The sequence below is a fragment of the Oratosquilla oratoria genome, chromosome 16 (genome assembly GCF_046742065.1).
Source record: "Oratosquilla oratoria isolate Oo_2021 chromosome 16, ASM4674206v1, whole genome shotgun sequence".
Classification (NCBI taxonomy): Eukaryota; Metazoa; Arthropoda; class Malacostraca; order Stomatopoda; family Squillidae; genus Oratosquilla; species Oratosquilla oratoria.
The window spans coordinates 668,883-686,795 of NC_134792.1; the positions used below are offsets into that span (position 1 = coordinate 668,883).

At 38.3% G+C, this 17,913-nt stretch overlaps 2 protein-coding genes across 3 annotated transcripts in view; one reads left to right on the top strand and one right to left on the bottom strand.

The window, feature by feature from the left end:
* The window catches only part of LOC143033808 (intracellular hyaluronan-binding protein 4.S-like), a 28,856-nt gene extending 24,424 nt beyond the window's left edge, over positions 1 to 4,432 (bottom strand). The window contains exon 1 of one of the 2 annotated variants that reach the window (XM_076199304.1): positions 4,104 to 4,432. In XM_076199304.1, coding sequence (XP_076055419.1) covers positions 4,104 to 4,326 — 223 coding nt within the window. In that variant the 5' untranslated portion in view covers positions 4,327 to 4,432. The remainder of the gene's footprint in view (positions 1 to 4,103) is intronic. The other variant, XM_076199303.1, reaches the window with a different exon arrangement.
* Positions 4,433 to 4,581: 149 nt separating this feature from the next.
* On the top strand, positions 4,582 to 17,511 carry LOC143033807 (uncharacterized). Its single transcript, XM_076199302.1, has 4 exons — positions 4,582 to 5,273; positions 13,530 to 13,649; positions 14,230 to 14,351; positions 15,562 to 17,511. The coding sequence occupies exons 1-4, from the start codon at positions 4,916 to 4,918 to the stop codon at positions 16,753 to 16,755; spliced, it is 1,794 nt and encodes a 597-aa protein (XP_076055417.1). The 5' UTR covers positions 4,582 to 4,915; the 3' UTR covers positions 16,756 to 17,511.
* Positions 17,512 to 17,913: the final 402 nt, after the last annotated feature.

Sequence of the window (17,913 nt, forward strand, 5' to 3'; positions counted from 1 at the left end):
TTTATTGTGCACACTTACATGATATAATAAAAATTATTTATTAATTTTCTAAATTATAATAGGTCAATGTAATGTGCGATTTTCTTGGTGGAAATCAATAACAAAAAAGCTGCTGAAACCTATTTTACAATTAATAAAATCCTGGCAGCTGAATGATACACCATGTTTGTTTTGATAGATATTGAAGTCAAAGAAATGAAAGAACAGTAAACTACTAAGTATTTCAGCGGCTTTGACCCATCGTCTTTCGCTCATATTTCCGAAATAACCATTCACATCATCAGTATGATATATTAGCACAACCTAATTCACACCCAGCCATAATTTTTGACGTTAGAGTGCATTTACAAGTGTATTTAATTACGGCGTTTACTCTTGATATTAAGTGTGTCGTAGCCGACACCCGTGAAGTAAATCGAACAAGTCGTGACATCATCACAAACTACCTCGTGTATCCCAACTTCACTTGTTCGATTTACTTCACGGGTGTCGGCTACGACACACACAATATCAAGAGTAAACACCGTAATTAAATACACTTGTGAATACACTACGTCAAAAATTATGGCCGGGTGTGAATTAGGCTGTGCTAATATACCATGCTGATGTGAATGATTATTTCGGAAATATGAGCGAAAAACGATGGGTCAAAGCCGCTGAAATACTTAGTAGTCTTCTAACCTAACCAATGTTTAATAACTCCGTACCTCAAATTCTAAAGATAAGCCAGGTCGTCTTCATCACAAATGCCAACAGCCTGATTATTACTGTACCTCGGGCAATTAACAGATGACAGCAGAACCCCATGTACTCTCAAAATCCAAGCCATACTGTCTTTGTAACAATGTTTATTATGTCGCCTAGAGTTGGAGAACACCTGATAGCTACTGGACTGGCATGGCGTCCAGACCATATCCTAGCGGCTTCATTCGTTAATGAATTTGCTTGTAGCAAGATTTTTTTATTTATTTCCACCAAGAAATCGCATATTATGTCAACGTATTATAATTTACAACATTAACATTTAGTTTTCTAATGCTATATCGCATAGGTGTGCACAACTAAAATAATATCAATCCTTGTCTTGAGAAAATTTATGGTAAAAGTTTGATGGCTCATTACTTTTTTGCTACTTGTATCATCTTGTTGTATGGCAACCCTGGGGATTTGCTTGAGAACCTGTTGATGTATGGTGTCTGATTCCCCATAAAATATTAAAGTGAATGCATTATGCCTATAGCAAAAGTTGCATTCTGATTTAATGTGTTCTGTCTATTTATGGCAATGTCCTCTAGGGAAATGCATAGTAGAGATTGGACTAGACCAACTTACTTCAATTAATTTGTCTTCCAAAACAAGGTTTCTCAAAGCTTGCCAATGTCCAAGTTTTCACTTTAAGAATATTTTAGGGTATTTTATTAGTTTCGACCATGGGCGTAATATAGCAATAGAAAACTAATTATTAATTATGTAAATTAAAATGTATCAATGTAATATGCAATTTTGTGGGCGGAAATGAAAATAAAAAATACCTTGCTACAAGCAAATATGCTAATGAACAAAGTCAGTAGCATAGGATTGGGACGCCATCTTGTCATCTGTCAACTGACGGCCTCGATACTTCCAACAGTACCTCGCCAGGTACATTTTCTTGAAGGAATGTTATGGAACGGAGATACATGCATTCCTTCAGGCTGCAAGAACTTTGTATACCCCGCAAGCTGAGAGAGTGGTTGAAAAGCCCGCCAATGTCTCTCACGACGACGATGAGGACGAGCCGGATGACATTTAATTTGCAGGTAATGATTTCTTAAACACAGGTTAGGTTAGTTTAGTTTATATTAGACGAATTTATCATCCTTTCATTTCTTCAACGTAGGCATCTATCAAACATGGCGTACCATTCATCCAACACAACTTCGTTACTTACGAAATCCGTTTTAGCACCTTTTTTTTATATTTCCGCTCACAAAATTGCATATTACATTGATACACTTACAAAATTAATTAATTTTCTATTGCGCCCATGGTCGAAACTAATAATTTACCTATTCTAGTTCCCGCCAATAAGAATTTTTTTTGGTGCATCTTGATTTACAAATAAAGGTAAAATTTTAGTTGTGCACACCTACACGCTATAGCAATGGAAAATCATTGATTTTATCAAGTATAATAGATCAACAATGCAAATTTTCTTGGCGGAAACCAATAACATTAAAGTTGCTAAAATATAGCTTCTAACAAATGAAGCCGGAGCAGTTGAATATGCCATGTTTGTTTAGATAGGTGCTGAGGTCGAAGAAATGAAAGGATGATAAATTAGTATATTCTAACCTAACCTAACCAATGTAATTTGGTGCCTAAAATTCTAAAGACCATCTGGGTCATCATCATGGATGCCGACAGCCTGATTATATTATATCTAGATGATGGCAGAACCCCCATGTTCTTTCATATAGTCCAAGCAAGCCCTATTGTCTTTGTAACAGCACTTAACATCACCTGGAGTTGGAGAACACCCGGTCTACAACTTGAAAGCAATTGTCTGATAGTCACTGAACTGGCATGGTGTCTGTACCATATCCTTGCGGCTTCGTTCATTAGTTTTGTTTGTAGAAAGTTTCGTTTATTTCCGCAAAGAAAATTGCATATGTTCACGTATTGTTATTTACAATATTAACATTTAACTTTCTAATGCTAAATCATGTAGGTATGCACAACTAAATTTCCAAATAAATATCTAATTTTCTATTGATATCATTTAGGTGAGCACTTAATTTTTTACCCACTAACCTAACTAAAAATATCTGAACAGAACCATTTATATCCCTTAGGATGGAAAAAAAAATCCATTTAATCTGATTATTGTATATTTGCCTTACTGTCATCACTTTTTATAGTCAACCAATAAATTTGCACATTCCAGTGGGAGTTGGGGATCGTCAGCCCAGACTTGCTAAGTATATAATAAAAATCAAATAAAAATAGAAACTAACAATATCCGTTTCAACAGATATTGGCACCACAATTGACTTTAGTAACTTTGTATGGGAGGTTGAGACTAAAGTATATTGGATGAGCAAATTTGGTTATGTGGGGCATGCACCTGTATTACTACTGCCCAACATACCATTCAACAAAAAATATTTTTCAAATGCAAAAAAAGAAAATTGAAAACTAAGCTTGCATGGCACTGAAATAGAACATGAGCAACCCTTTCCTAAATGGTATCAGACCCAGGTAGTGTACAATGAAGTCCAGGTCATCACACATGTGAAGGGTCATACCTATTTATAAATTCATGGAAGGTTGAATGTTTGCAAGTTCATTCAAGTTGGTCTTATATTCACGAAAGTCACTAGCTATTTTAACAATACGTCAACAATTACTCCCAATGTTGCCCCCTGGAATGCTCTTCAAGATCACAGCAATAAGACAAAGTCTTAAAGCTTTGGAAGCTTATGTCATATGTGTAGGGATGGGGGACAAGAAAACCTCTCATTCCCTCAATAGTTTTGCTAATTCCATCAGTAAAGTGATCTTAATTTCTATTGCATAATACGACAAATTACACCTTGCTATTGGACAACCAAAAAGTACATCACTGAACTGGAATGATATAAACAATCGAAGGTAACCTGAAAAGGTTAACGGGTACAACTTTTTCACCTTGATTCCTTTCCGCCCTATAAAACTATTGCCCGATTCTATCAATTTCGGCTAATAAGTATGCTAACATTAAATAACTACTAAAACCTTATACCGTACTACTCGCACCGGCATGACACCTAAATATAGCTCTTCATACCTCCCTCTCCCCAAATCACACTTTCGTAAACCCAAACTGTACAGCCATCACGTCTTGAACTATCATGTACAATTGCGCTGTGACAATGAATTTCGTTTGCTAATAGTTTGTACATAGTTTAGAAAGGAGATTTACAGCAAGACCAGGTACAACTACGTATCGGCGCGCGCTCAGACAAAGCGCGGGTTGTTGCGCACGTGCGATGGCGGCCAATTGTTTATCACACTATTCAATACATTTCAGTTGAAGTGCAAGGGCACACATTTCATATAAGAATTTAGATAATATTACTTACCAGAGGAGTTCGTCTTATCGGTGATCTTAGCAGTCGTTTCAGTTTTCGTTGTTTTCTTCAGAACTGTTCCCTTGGATTTTGTGCCCTTCCCCTTGTTTTCCTTCTCAGCAGTCTTATCCTTTTTCTGTTCTTGGTGTTGGTTAAGTATGTCCATTGGGTCTACATCATCATCGTAGAAAAGTTCGTAGCGGTTACGAACCCCTATGCCGTAAGAGTTCTCCATGTTCCTTTTGATCCCCTGATGGCGAGGATATTATAAGATTTTTTGGCTGTTCTTCAGCCTTCCCTTCTACCTCTCATTCAATATGGCGTGAAGCAACTGACGATCCACGAGGAGTAAACATCAAGTACAGGCGTCTCATGTTGTCTGAATTTTCTGGACTAAAGTACAGAGTAGCTCTTTTAATTTAACCTTATTAAAAAAATCAATGTACTTTATATGTCATTGTTGAGAACTACATATTTCAAATAGATATATCATAGCCTATGCACCTGTAGTTGTTGAACAATACTACAGCTCACCAGGAGAAAACCAATTGATACTTTGGTATAGAATATATCTAGTCTTATAAATGAGGACACTTCTCAGTAATGGATGTGCAATAGTTTATACTTATGATTTCTTGTGATGCGCGGTGTTTGTAAATGTTATGTATGCTAAATATGCGAAAATTAAACGATATAAGTGCGCACTATTTGGCATCTTTTCCACCAATGAACGCTCAAAGAAAAACCCGCGAACAATTTGATTTGTTTTGGCGCTTATTCGCTGAGAAATGCGCGGTAAACCTGTGGACTAGGAGTAAGCAGACATGTCTGAAAAGTGCAGTGAAAATATTCAACATTCTACGCCGAAACGACATCCAAGTGGTGTTTATTCGGGGATAGGATTCCCTGGTAGCCCTCCTATGAAGGATAATACATTGTATCCATGGAACTGGGGTGAGAACGCTGGAAAAGTAGAATTAAGAAGTCCTTGCAGTGTTGCTGGTGCTTGCGATAGCCCTGATGCTCGGGCTCTCGAAGCCAAGAGAGGAAGACCCCGTGCTGATGCTATTACCAACCTCATTATTGAAGGATCACAGTCTCCGAGTAGTATTAAGTGCCACATCTGCAATAGAGTTTTCCCCCGTGAAAAGTCTCTACAAGCTCACCTCAGAACACACACAGGTAAGCATCAAAGTGTGGGTCATTTAAAAGTCCTTACGCCATTTTTAAACAGCGGATAAGTGAATGTTTCACATATATTTAAGATGTCCATGTATTTTATCCGCAAATAGCGGAGTAAAGAATGTGTAATTTTATGCAAGTTAGTATTAACTATTTAACTACCTTAAAGTAGGTCAGGTTATAGACAAGGAACATTTCGCGCCAGTGTGACGTCAGTTATTAGGCTCAACGAATTTAACGACAATAGATCAGAGTCGTTTGAAAATCACTTTTAGAACATCTTGGAATATATTTGATCATCCAATAAGAGGCGAGTTGTTATTAATTAATTATGGCTGTATTAAATCTGAATTGCAACGAGAAATCTGTAATGTAACAGTGGTGTGGTTTGTTTCAGACCTCGGTCGCTTCTTTTGGGTGGTGTTAATGTAAAACATGAACACCACAAAGCATTGAAGAAGCTGTAGTATCACACATGAACTTCAAATTTACTACAGCAGAACTTAAATTCGTAGAAAGCTCGAGTGTAGTTAAAATTGTATTGGCTTGTTACTTTTGACAATGTCTGGGTGCGGTCTTTGTTTCACTAACATTCTTCCGTGAATTTGGGGAGAATTTAAATAACCACCATGGTTGTTCTGTCATTAAATGGATGTGGGTTTCTTAACAAAAAGCGCGCGCTTTTCTCCCGCCAAAACTATGACGTCACTACCACGTGATCCGCGTTTTACATTCCAATCCATTGTAAATATAGGTATTGTCCTTGTCATTTATTTGAGTTAAGTTAGGTTGAAGTCATTTTTACCCCTGGTGAGGTCCGTGCATTGGGTTTGTTCAAGGAACCTGGGAGTATTGTCGAGACCCCAAAATCAGAGCCTTCATTAGACCATTTAACACAAATTTTCTTGTATGTCTTATGACTTATTGTTGGGTATTTTCGTCGTTCATAATGTGTATGCATTGTAGTCTTAACATTTCTAAAGTTATAAAATATTGTGAAGATCATCTCTTATGTTTGTTCGTTCTCCACAGATCATAAAAGGCACGCTAGTGGTAAAATAAACAAGCTTTGATTATTCCAGTATTTTTCGCTTCTTTCGTTTTTGTATTTGAAATGTATTTTTCTATGGATTTGACAGTTAGGTTGGGGGTTATTGGACAACGTAAGGTTCATGTTGAATATCGTGTTTGCGTGATTATGAAGTTTTGGCACACCTTGTATTCGTTTGAACATCCATTGTCAAAACCAACTTGGGAATTAGATTTCTTTTTTGTGATGAGGTATTTTGAGGTAACTCCACTGTGCTGGTAGATTATTGGTGGTAGCTGTCTGTGGTTCAGATGCATGCAAAATAGGTTCATCTGGAAGCTCCCAATTAGGAACTAGTTTAAAGCTCTCTTGAAGAATTTAGTACTACACCTGGTCAAGTCCCAGATTCTTCTTGGTAGTTTGGATCCCTCATGTGTAAAACTTAGTGTGAGGAGGGACCTAAATCATTGTGTGACACTTTAGGTATTCCTCACCTGCAGGTTCTCTTATGTCTTTGATGATACTGTTCCCTGATGCTCATGAGGTTGGGCACTTGCCTCCAATGTTTTCCACATATAAATGATGGCATACCACTTTACACTGCATTGAGTAAAGTTCCAATTTTTTCAGTCTTGTCCAGTAATTTTTTGTGTTGGTATATAGTTTTTGAGTGAACACACTTTAATTTGTTCAAGTTGTTCATTATCACAGGTTTTGTTTGGTAACCATACTTGACAGACACTAAGGTTTTAAGAGCACAAGTAACTTCCATATAGATATGTGTTTAGGCAATAGAGTTTTGAAAGTACATAAAATCCTGCCTACTGCTGGTTTGCAGTCATTATAATATTTTCTATGTGCTTTTCTAAGGTTAGTTCATTATTGAGTTGAATGCCAAGGTCCATTATGTTATCCTCATGATTTTCCTGTGCATTGGCATAATATGGCATAACTTTAAATTTTCAATAATTCCATATTGAATCTGCTAAAAAAAAAAAAAAAATCCTGTTAAATTTCATATTGATTTCTCATGCCCAGTCGGTTATGGAATTAAGGTATTTGAAGTTTTGCTGTATGTGCAGGAGACTACAGTAGATATGGGTGTCATCAGCAAAGACACTCCTGAATACCTGATATCTTTGTCTCCAAACATTATAACTTCTTCAGTACAAGTCAAATTCTTGTGGGCAGCATCAGCTGCCTGATGTACAGTGATGCATCACAATACTTGCATTACAAAATATGAAGTTACAGCTGTATATCTTGTGCTCTTTGAATGTTAATAGCCACAAAATATGATGAGGCCCATTCCCAGACTATGGGGGCTCACTCAGCTACAACTACAAAATAAATATAACCAAGACACCAACACTGGTCCTCATGTACCCATTTGCTCATGACCCCTACATAGGCGTCATCGTATGGAAGGGGTTAATAATAGTAAGGGTCCAAACACAAATACCTGAGGGGGGCGGTATCAAACATGGGAACTATCAGACATAGCATCATTGAAGTGGACCACCTGGACCTGCTTGCTTTTGTGTAAGAAACTACAACCAAATACTTATTTAAATTTCTAATTCTTAACATGTCTTGGATGGATGTGGTCTACAATATCAAACATTGGCAGAATTGAGGTAACCTACATTGATGCCCTTTTTGATAGACAAGTAGTTTGACAATACTGGAGCTGTTGTGAAACATGACTGACCACCACAAAAACAGTGTTGTCCTTTGTTTAATTTGTTATTGCACTCCGGATATTGGACAATCTTTCCTTTTCCTCAGTACTTTACATTGTCTTTGTAAAATGAGATTAAGACCACTGGTTTGGTTTTTTGGTTTATTGCTTGAACCCCCCCTTGTACATTGGAGCAAATATAACTTTCAGTAGGTCACTGATTACCCAGTTTAATTACTTTATAACTTGTGGAAGGGCCCTACAACAAAATTGCAGGTATATTGTATCCCCATCTGGGGTATTGGCTGCATGTTGTTATGGCAAAGTAGCATGCAGTTGATACTTTAGGGTCTATATGGGGTGCCCCTACAGACCAGAGCCACACATCATTTTGTCTGTGATAGAGGAAAACTCTGCTCACAGAGAAATTATGAAACTTCTATTACTGCTGTCCTGGACCATTTCTCTGAATTTCGTTTCCTTGTTTCGCCTACCCTGGAGGAGGAGTGCCTGTATAGTTCCACTTTACAAGAGAATAGAGGACAAGTGTAAGTGTAGTAGTTTCAGAGGGATTAGCTTGTTAAGTGTAGTTGGGAAGGCTTATGGGAGATCTTGATTGAGAGGAACAGAGGGAGTAATTGGCAAGGAACAGTGTGGATTTAGGACAGGTAGAGGTTGTGTAGATCAGATTTTTGTGGTAAGACAGATGTGTGAGAAAGCTATAGGAAAAGGTAAGGATGTTTTTTGGGCTTTCATGGGTCTGGAAAATGCTTATGATAGGGTAGAGAGGAAGGCATTGTGGGAGGTTTTGCAGATATACGGGATATGAAGAAAGCTTCTAGGACCTGTCAGGAGTTTTTACGAGAGTAGTAGAGCATGTGTCAGGATTAGAAATGGAGAGAGTGAATGGTTCGAGCTAAATGTGGGACTTCGTCAGGGATGTGTTATGTCGCCCTGGCTGTTCAACATGTACATGGATGGGGTGGTGCGAGAGGTAAATGCAAGTGTTGGGACAGGGATTGGAGATGTTTAAAGAAAATTGAGAAAGTGGGAGGTGAGCCAGCTGTTGTTTTCTGGTGGCACTGCGCCTGTAGCAGGATTGGAGGAGGGATTGAGGAAGTTGGTGACAGTTTGAGAAGGTGTATGAAAGTTGAAGATAAATGTGGGTAAAAGTAAGGTGATGAGATGTACAAGGGGTGGAAGTGAGCATTAATGGAAAGCGACTGGAGGAAGTTGATAGGTTTAGATGCTTGGGTGCAAATGTGGCAGGAAAGGGTGGAGTGGAGGTAGAATGTAGATTGAGAGAAGCAAGTAAATGCCTTGGTGGATTAAAAAAATGTAATGAGGAATAGACATTTGGGAATGGATGCTAAGAGGAGGCTGTATGAAGGAGTGATAGTGCCAACAGCACTGCATGGGGCAGAAATATGGAACATAAGAGAGGAAGAGAGAAGAAGTTTGAATGTGTTTGAGATGAGGTGTCTGAGAAGTATGATGGGGGTTACAGGGGTGGTAAGGGAGTTGGGAGATAGGGTTGATGAAAGAGTATTAGGATGGTTTGGACACGAAAAGAATGGGTGAAGAAAGACTAGTAAAAGAGGTGTGGAGGGAGTGAACATGAGGGGTCATCCTAGGATGAGATGGATGGATGGGGTGAAGGGGGCTTTGGGGAAGAGGAAGACGCAGCCCAAAGAGATTTCTCCCTGTCTTCTCCTTTTCTGCATGGGGGGACGGAGAGGGGGTGTCACCGATTTCATGAAGCGGCCTTGCTGTGTCTTGCAACACTGTCTCTGACCCAGGGCAGTGGACAAGGTGCAGGGATTACCTGTCATCCAGGAGGTGCCATGATAAGAGGGAGGGTGGAGTGGACTGTATTTAGGGATGGAATGGGTGGGAATGGTTTTTATGCCTTTTTCTTTTTGGCTACCTCCCTTGTAAGGGGGAAAAGGCTTGGTATATGTATGTATATTGTATGGTCCAGCAGCAAAGTTTGGATTAAATTCTTTCATACCAGCCTCATCTTTTACTGTTAAAGTAGTCTTTGTTGATATTGTTGGTAAGTTTTCTAAAAAAAGCTAGTGGTTAGGGCATCAATGATGTTCTCTGGTGGTGTGCTGAACACTCTTGTACTGTAGTCACTGTCTTGGCAATGTGTGTCAGCCTTTACAAGCTGCCCATTGTGTATTATGAGGGTACCTATGCCTGCTATTGTTTTTATTTTCTGTTTTGCCAAAACTTATGGCACATTAAATCAGATTCTTCATTGAGTTCTTTAACCTATTGTATACAATGACACCTTTGTATGTCATGAACTGAGTGGGGTATACAGGGATGGCTTTGGATTCCTGAGTATATTTTTGTAGCTGTAGCTGAGTGACCCTCCATATTCTGTGAACAGGCTTGATTACATTTTCTGTGACATTTATTCAGGGTGAAAGAGAACTAGTATAATGGCGGTAACTTTATTTTGTAATGCACATATTGTGATTGTACATCATGCAACCTTACATGCACATGATTTTTTGACTTGTATTGAAGAGCTTAAGTGTTTTACAAAGCAAGTTATGTACTGATTGCATCAGAATTTGGGGGTCTGTACATAACACCCACTGTACAGGTTCAGTCTGCATAACTAAGTTCATTTGCTACATTAGTGTGTGATGCTACTACTTGTATTTCTGAAGTTAGGTCATTCCTTGTATATAAAGCCACTCTTTCACGGTTTCTGCCTTGTTAGTTTGAAAATGTACATATCTGACTATGTTCAATTCTCCACCTACTATGTTACTATTGTGATGGGTTTCAGTGAGTGTTATAAATGTGGTTCTTATCCCTTGATATATCTAAGGTGGAAGACGTTGGTTTATTTGATAGTCCTTGCATGATGCAAAGCAATAACAATTCTAACATCCTCCCCTGCTGTCCATGTATAGAGGTTTGGGAAAACCAATACTCTATACATGGTCCTTTGGGGGGGAGGGGTCAAAGATAGAACTCATGTGTACATTGCATTGGTGTGGGACTTTCTATGTTATAAAACATAGAAGACATCACTCATTGATAAATCTTGAGATCAGCCCAGTTTTTGTAGATTGGCAGTGGGGACAGTACTTCCTGATGTCCATTTTAATAGGATCACCTTGTGCAGGTCTTATGCCCCTTAGAATTTCAGCCAAATTTTAAATCTTAAGAGATAGTAGTTGTAAAGTACTGAAAGTCAATATAGGTACACCACCTTTAGTGTAATACTAAGGTCTTCTGCAAAATTCCTGAAAGAAATGACGTAACAAATGGTAAAATTCCAAATTATACAAACGCATATTTAATATGAAACTTGCATTGGTCATGAGTACCATTCCATTAGGCCGGCCATACACTATCATGTACACCTGACAGGTACGTCTGAACAGTCACGCCTGTCAGGTATACCTGATAGTGTATGGCGGGAAAAAAAAGCCAAAAAGGCGACCAGACAACTTAATAAAAATCGATCAGTGGTCAGGTCGCCTTACATAATACGGAGACAAAGTACAACTCATCTTCTCGATAATCCATGGCATACCCGACAGGCGTAACTTTTCAGGCATACCTGTCTGGTGTACATTATAGTGTATGGCCGGCATTAGGAGGGGTGGTTATTTTTCAGATGGGGGAGGGGGGAAGAAGTGAGTAATGTGTTTGCACAATGCTGGAATAGGACCCAACAGAGACCCTGGAGTGACAATAAATACAGATACCATCTATAAGGAATGTGTAAATATAATCATAGCTACAGCTAAAAGTTGATGGATCTTCCATACAATTACAATTACGTAAGCATCATGGGGTGCAAGTAGGTATGTGAAGATGCCGTCGTTTGTATATTGATTATATTTATTTTGTAGTTTTAGCTGAGTGACCCCCATATTCTGTGAACTGGCTTGATCATATTTTCTGTGGTTATTAATATTCAGAGTGAAAGATAATGAGTAATGCGGATATAACTATTTTATAATGCGAGTATTGTGATGCATCATTGTGCATCAAGCAGCTGATTCTGCCTGTGAGAATTTGACTCACATTGAAGAGGTTAAGATGAAGCCTGCTTGACCACAATCTGAAAGAGCCTTGTACTACCCAGACTCGAATACTGCTGCCAGCTGAGGAGCCCCAAAAGCACAGGAGAAATTGAAGAAGTAGAAGGGATGCAAAAAAAAAATAAGTTACACCTGCTAGATAACCTCAAAATATTGGGAGACTAGATATTTGAGTTTTATTCAATTTCACTGTTAGGTGTCTCATTGAGGCATGGTTGTCTAGAGTGAGTAGTATCACTGATACTTTCATGGGACATCCATTCCAGTGTTATTGAGCCATTGTTCTATTTTGTCCATATAAGTTGGAGTCTGCTAGAGACCTGGGGCAAAATGTGTTGATTGATTAGGAGCTATTTCATATTATATCGGGTAATTATAGTTAGGTAAGGACTTGGCATAGTTCTGGATCTGGTGGTTGGAGACCAATTTATTATGTTTTGTAAATATCATTAGGTGAGAACTTTGGTGTAGTTTTGGATCAGGTGGTGGAAGACCAATTTTGAAGATATTGAATAATATAGATGATAGTATTGCTCTTTAGGGGCCTCCATTGTATAACATTTTAGTTCCAGAAATTTGTTTATTTAGTTTTTTTCTATGCTACCTGCCAGACAGGAATTTTAACCATTGTGGATGTTTGTCTGTAGATCTTTATTGTGTCTTGGAACTTCAAAATGTCTTTGTCCATTGATACCATGACTGTACTTTCTGGTAGTGCTTTCTTGTTAAATCCTTCCAGTAATTTTGAGAATAAATCACGTATACAACAAGCAAGAATAATCACCATTTTGAAAGAAAAAGACAAGGTGTATTGTGTATGATCATGAGGTGGAAAACCTAAACCACTTTCTACTCTTTCCAGTGTGACAATATTTTTTAAAAGGGGAAACAAAAAGGTAGAGGATGGGTACATGCCTTGGCTACATACCTCCCACATAAAGAAGCCTTTTGGTATATGGTCCAGCATATGAAAAAAATGTATCTTCCAAGAGTAAATAAAGGAGAAGTGAAAACTAGGGAATACTCTTTGAATAGAAAAATAATATATATAAAATGAGACTATTGAAGATGGAGAAAAAGAGAATTATGGGGTAGCAAGAATAAACAAAAGTGATGGGGAAGTACTTTTAGAAAGGCATACACTTTTGAGCATACACATCTGCATCTGAACCATCAGGGCCTCTTGCTTGTGCAACAAAGTAGCCCCACTTAAACTGAAGATAGACTTAATATATCCTGTTATTCCCTGCTGTATTTCATAGCTTTTAAGGTTTTCATGATTGATCCCTGTTTAAAGTTGCTCTCTTTTTTTCTCTCTGTCTCTCCTAAATGTAGTATACAGGAAAGGAGTAATGATCATTGGGTACCGTCTCCTATTCTTTATTTATTTATTATTATTATTTTTATCATAATTGTGTGTCTATGTATATTGGTAATGTTTTTCTCAAAACCTTTTCCTTTGACCTTAGGTGAGAGACCCTATCAGTGTGATTACCCAGGCTGCACCAAAGCTTTCACCCAGAGTGGTCAGTTAAAGACACATCAGCGACTTCACACGGGGGAGAAACCTTTCGTTTGTTCAGCATCAGGTAAGGTTTAATTTCATGTTAGGATGTTGGAGGGTTGGAATATTTGATCAATTGTAATGCTTAGACCATGGAATTACCCATTTGCTTGTAAGGTTTAAACTAAACGTTGATTTGAACAATACTGTGCAGCAATGCCTTAAGAGTCATAATGGAGTGTAGTAGTGGTAGTGTGTGTATATACATCTGGAAGCACATGTGATTTGTTCATACATACACCAAAAAGCCTTTTCCCCTTTGAAGGAAGAGGTAGTCACTTGATTAGAGTAGACCCATCCAGAGACCTGTTCATTGTTTCTTGTGGATGAAAGGTCATCTGTGTTACACACACACACAGGCTTCTCCTCTACAAGGAAAGTCACCAGTCAAGGCATGCATTCACTTACATCCATCTCTTTGCTCCTTATGGATGGAATGTCATCCCTGTCTCCTCCCCACTGCCCAGGTCATTCATAAGCAGTTCAAGACTACATCCATAGCAATGACACTTCACTTACAAAAACAAAACAAAAAAAAAGTGTATGTGTACATATCAATATAACATTTCCTTGTAAGACAATAATTTAAAATTTGAAAATTGCAGGGTGTACGTCACGGTTCACACATGCCAACAGACATTGTGCTGAGCATCCTTATGCTACCCTCAAGAGAACAGCAGACAGTACAATCAGCCCCCAAATTACATCAGCAGAATGTACAGATGAGGTAAGGAACATACCAAGAACTGCTATCATACATGTGTGTTGGCTAGATGTCTGCATGTAAGTTGTTGCCTGCTTAACATCACTCTTTCTTAGCCATGCAGTAGATGTTTCAGTCAGATTTCTTGCAGGATACTCATAGTTCCCAGGTAACTGGCATTGACCACTGTACAGACCCATAGGTCACTCAGGGAAGAAATAGTGTGGGTTATTGTAGGATGAGGGTGCTCAGTGTCCTGTCTGATGGCATCTAGGGCAGTTTGTAGCAAGCCATCTTCTTTGTTTGTATTGTGATAGTATTGGATGTTGTCCAGATAGGAATCACGGTGTGGTTCTTGCCTCTCTTAAGATGGATTTTTATGTTGGGCTGATTGTGGTTGGATTGAGTCTTGTAATATCTGAAGATGAGAGAGGGGGGGGGTGAAAGGGTGATGGGTGGGAGTAGGTACATGCATTTGACTTTGCTACCTCCTTTATAAAGGGGGAAAAGCTCTTGGTACATAGAGATAGGTGTTAGGTTATAATGTTAGAGTATTATGGTGCTGGTGTGGCTTGTTATGCTCATTTGGTTGTACTTGGGTGATGTGATGACATTGAAATGCAGGTATTGGGGTGGGTTTTTTGTGTACCTTGTAAATTTTCTTTATTTTGTATTATTATTTATTTTATATATATATATATATATGTGAGTGTTTTTTTTTTTAAGTTTGTAGTTTCCCCCTTATGAGGAGCAGAAAGCTCTTGGTAAATAGATAGTTTGTAAGATGTCCGTTTTGCTTATTGGGAACAGCTGTGGAAACATAGTTAAGGGTGGTTCTCGTTAATTGTTTGTAGACACTATTTTTGTTGTACAATCATGATTTCAATTTATTGTAGGTTTGTTAATTTTCACTGTTAGGTCTTTGACATACAAACTGAAGATCATATGAGTAAAACCTGGAAGTTCCTTTTTCAATGGAATGGTTTGGTTAATTAATTTCACCTTTCATTTTCTTGGACTGACATGCTCAAAATGAGTATTTAGAGATTTGTGGTTGCCTGGATTTAAAAGAAAAATGCCAAACCCTTCCATTGGAAAATAATTTTTAATTTGTACAGAAAAAAAAAATATTAACAGGATACACCGAAGTTAATTTAGTGAATCATGATAGCTGTACTAGCAAGAATGAATAAAGGATTGCCTGATTCATTTCAGATGTTCTTTATCTTCACAGGTTTTGCTGTGGTTGGAAAAATACCGTCAAGAAAGGACTGAGCGAACCCCAGCAAAAGCACGAAAAGCTAAACGGGAACTGGAAGGAACTCCTGAGACACCCAGTACTCCATCTGATAATGATCTCATGTCCCCACCCCCTGTGAAACGGACAAAGTCACGACGTGGTCTAGGACCTTTAATGGAACAACATCATAACACCAGTCATGGTGTTCTTAGTAGTTTGAGAACAAATGATGAAGGCTTTGTTACTCACAAGGAAGGGGATGAGAATGCATACCTGTCACATCCCATAAATTCTACAAGTAATTTGGACAGTGGGACTACTTTTGCTTATCCAGGTGATGAGAATGTGTATGGGGAATTCCATCAGAGATCTTCTCAATCCCATCGCACAGCCCTTTCATCTCCTGCAAGAGCTCGTGTTTTAAGGAACACTGAAAATTTGCAGCCCATCCCAAGAGAGTACAACGTTAATTACAGAGGGAGCTATGACAGTATGGATGGTATTAAGCCTCTTGCAGAAGTTGAAGATGAGCTTTACAGTGTATGCCAGCTGGAACGGTCAAATCAGTATGTCAGTCATGAGCCCTTGCCCCAAACTCTGTTTGAACCTGAAGTGTGTCTCTTGTCTAGTATGGAGCAGTCAAGTGCAATTACTGCAAGACCTTACATTGTTACAGAAGAAAATGTTCAAGAAGTCCATGGTTATGTGTCCTGTGACAGCTCACAATCACAGAATATAATTTGTACTGAAGATTCTTTGCCACATGAAATTCTTGCTGTCCCACTATCAGAGGATCCAGTTAAGCTAGAGAACTTTTCATTGGATACTTCTATTGATTCCACCCATGAAGATGCCTTAGGCCCCTCCCAAAGTACAGACACACCTACACAAGCAGAAGAAACCTGGAGAATGCGTCAACCAAAGAAGAGATGGCTTCATGAAGCAAGACTGGAACAGGGAGAACTGCAGCCACATGATGAGTCAAGAGAGCTGAACAGCACTCGAACTTCAGTTCTTGTCACTCCATCAGTTGTTACTGGACATGTTTCATCAGATACTGTCATTACCCAAGTTGGTGAAACAAAGGACAAGTGGATGGGTGCCATGGCTTTGATTCAGTTGGCAGAGGCGTCAGAAGATACAAGCCAGCCACTTAATCTCTCCACCCCCAAGTATACAGCTCGTTAAATTTCTGATGTTATGCTATGCCATGGCCTGTGGAAAGATTTTGCTTCTTTGTGTTACAGATTGGTCTTCATAGGCACTTCTGCAAATATGATAGCATATATTATACAAATTTTATATATATATAATATAATACAGAGCCTCCACCCCTACAGTTGATTACATTGTATATGTATGCTTTATTGCTTCTGTATATTGGTGCTTATAGTTCATACATATGTTAATGTAATATCCAGTTCAATATAGACCATGTCTCCCAAATAACAATAGCTTTCAATTTCGTTGTTCAGCTCTGCCCAAATGTCACTAGTCTTTTTTTGCAATCCAAAAGTCACAGCAACTTCTTGCAAATTGTGACAGTTTTGTCCTGCCCTCCCCACATGCTAAATGAATTATTGCTTTTGTAGAACAGTTGTCAGTATAGAGCTTAACATAGTGCTGTATGTAGCGTTACCATATATTTTAGGTCACAATTAGTTGATAGGGTTCTTTTGAAATCCTAGTTTGCTGCAACTTTATTTTAAGGACCAAATGTACCTGGACTGACAGACCCTCGCCTGCTTTGTTTACAAATTGAGTTTATTAGAGATTCATTTAAATTGGTTATATCAAAGGGTCTATACTGATTTATTTATGCTAAAGGTTACTCTGTAAATACTAATGCATAAGGTAGTCTTAATTTGATAACTAGATTTTTATGAACCAGTCAAAAATTATGTATGGAATTATAAATTGTTAAAATTATATTATTTGAAAGTATTTTGCTTTATTTTTATTTTTCAACCTTATAAAAATTACATTTATATTAAAAGAGGTAGAATCCTTACCTACTGTGAATACCATTTAGGTCTTGAAGCCCTCTCCATAACACTTACCCAAGAAGAGGAAAGCAAGCTGAATAAAAAAAAAAAAAATAATAAAAACATAAAAAAAAATCTCCGCCTCATAATGGTGCCCCTTTGGTTGATTCCCATCCAGATGTGAGGCAACAATTAAAATAGACAATGTTTTTGGTCTCTGTTGATCTTCTCCCATTCAAAATGGGAAGTGATATCTGGAAGCCCATAACCCACAGCTGGTGGTGAAGTATGGTCATCATGTGAGGGTAAGCAACACAACTTGGAAGCAGCTTACAGAACTGAGAAGCCTGCTGCTCACTTC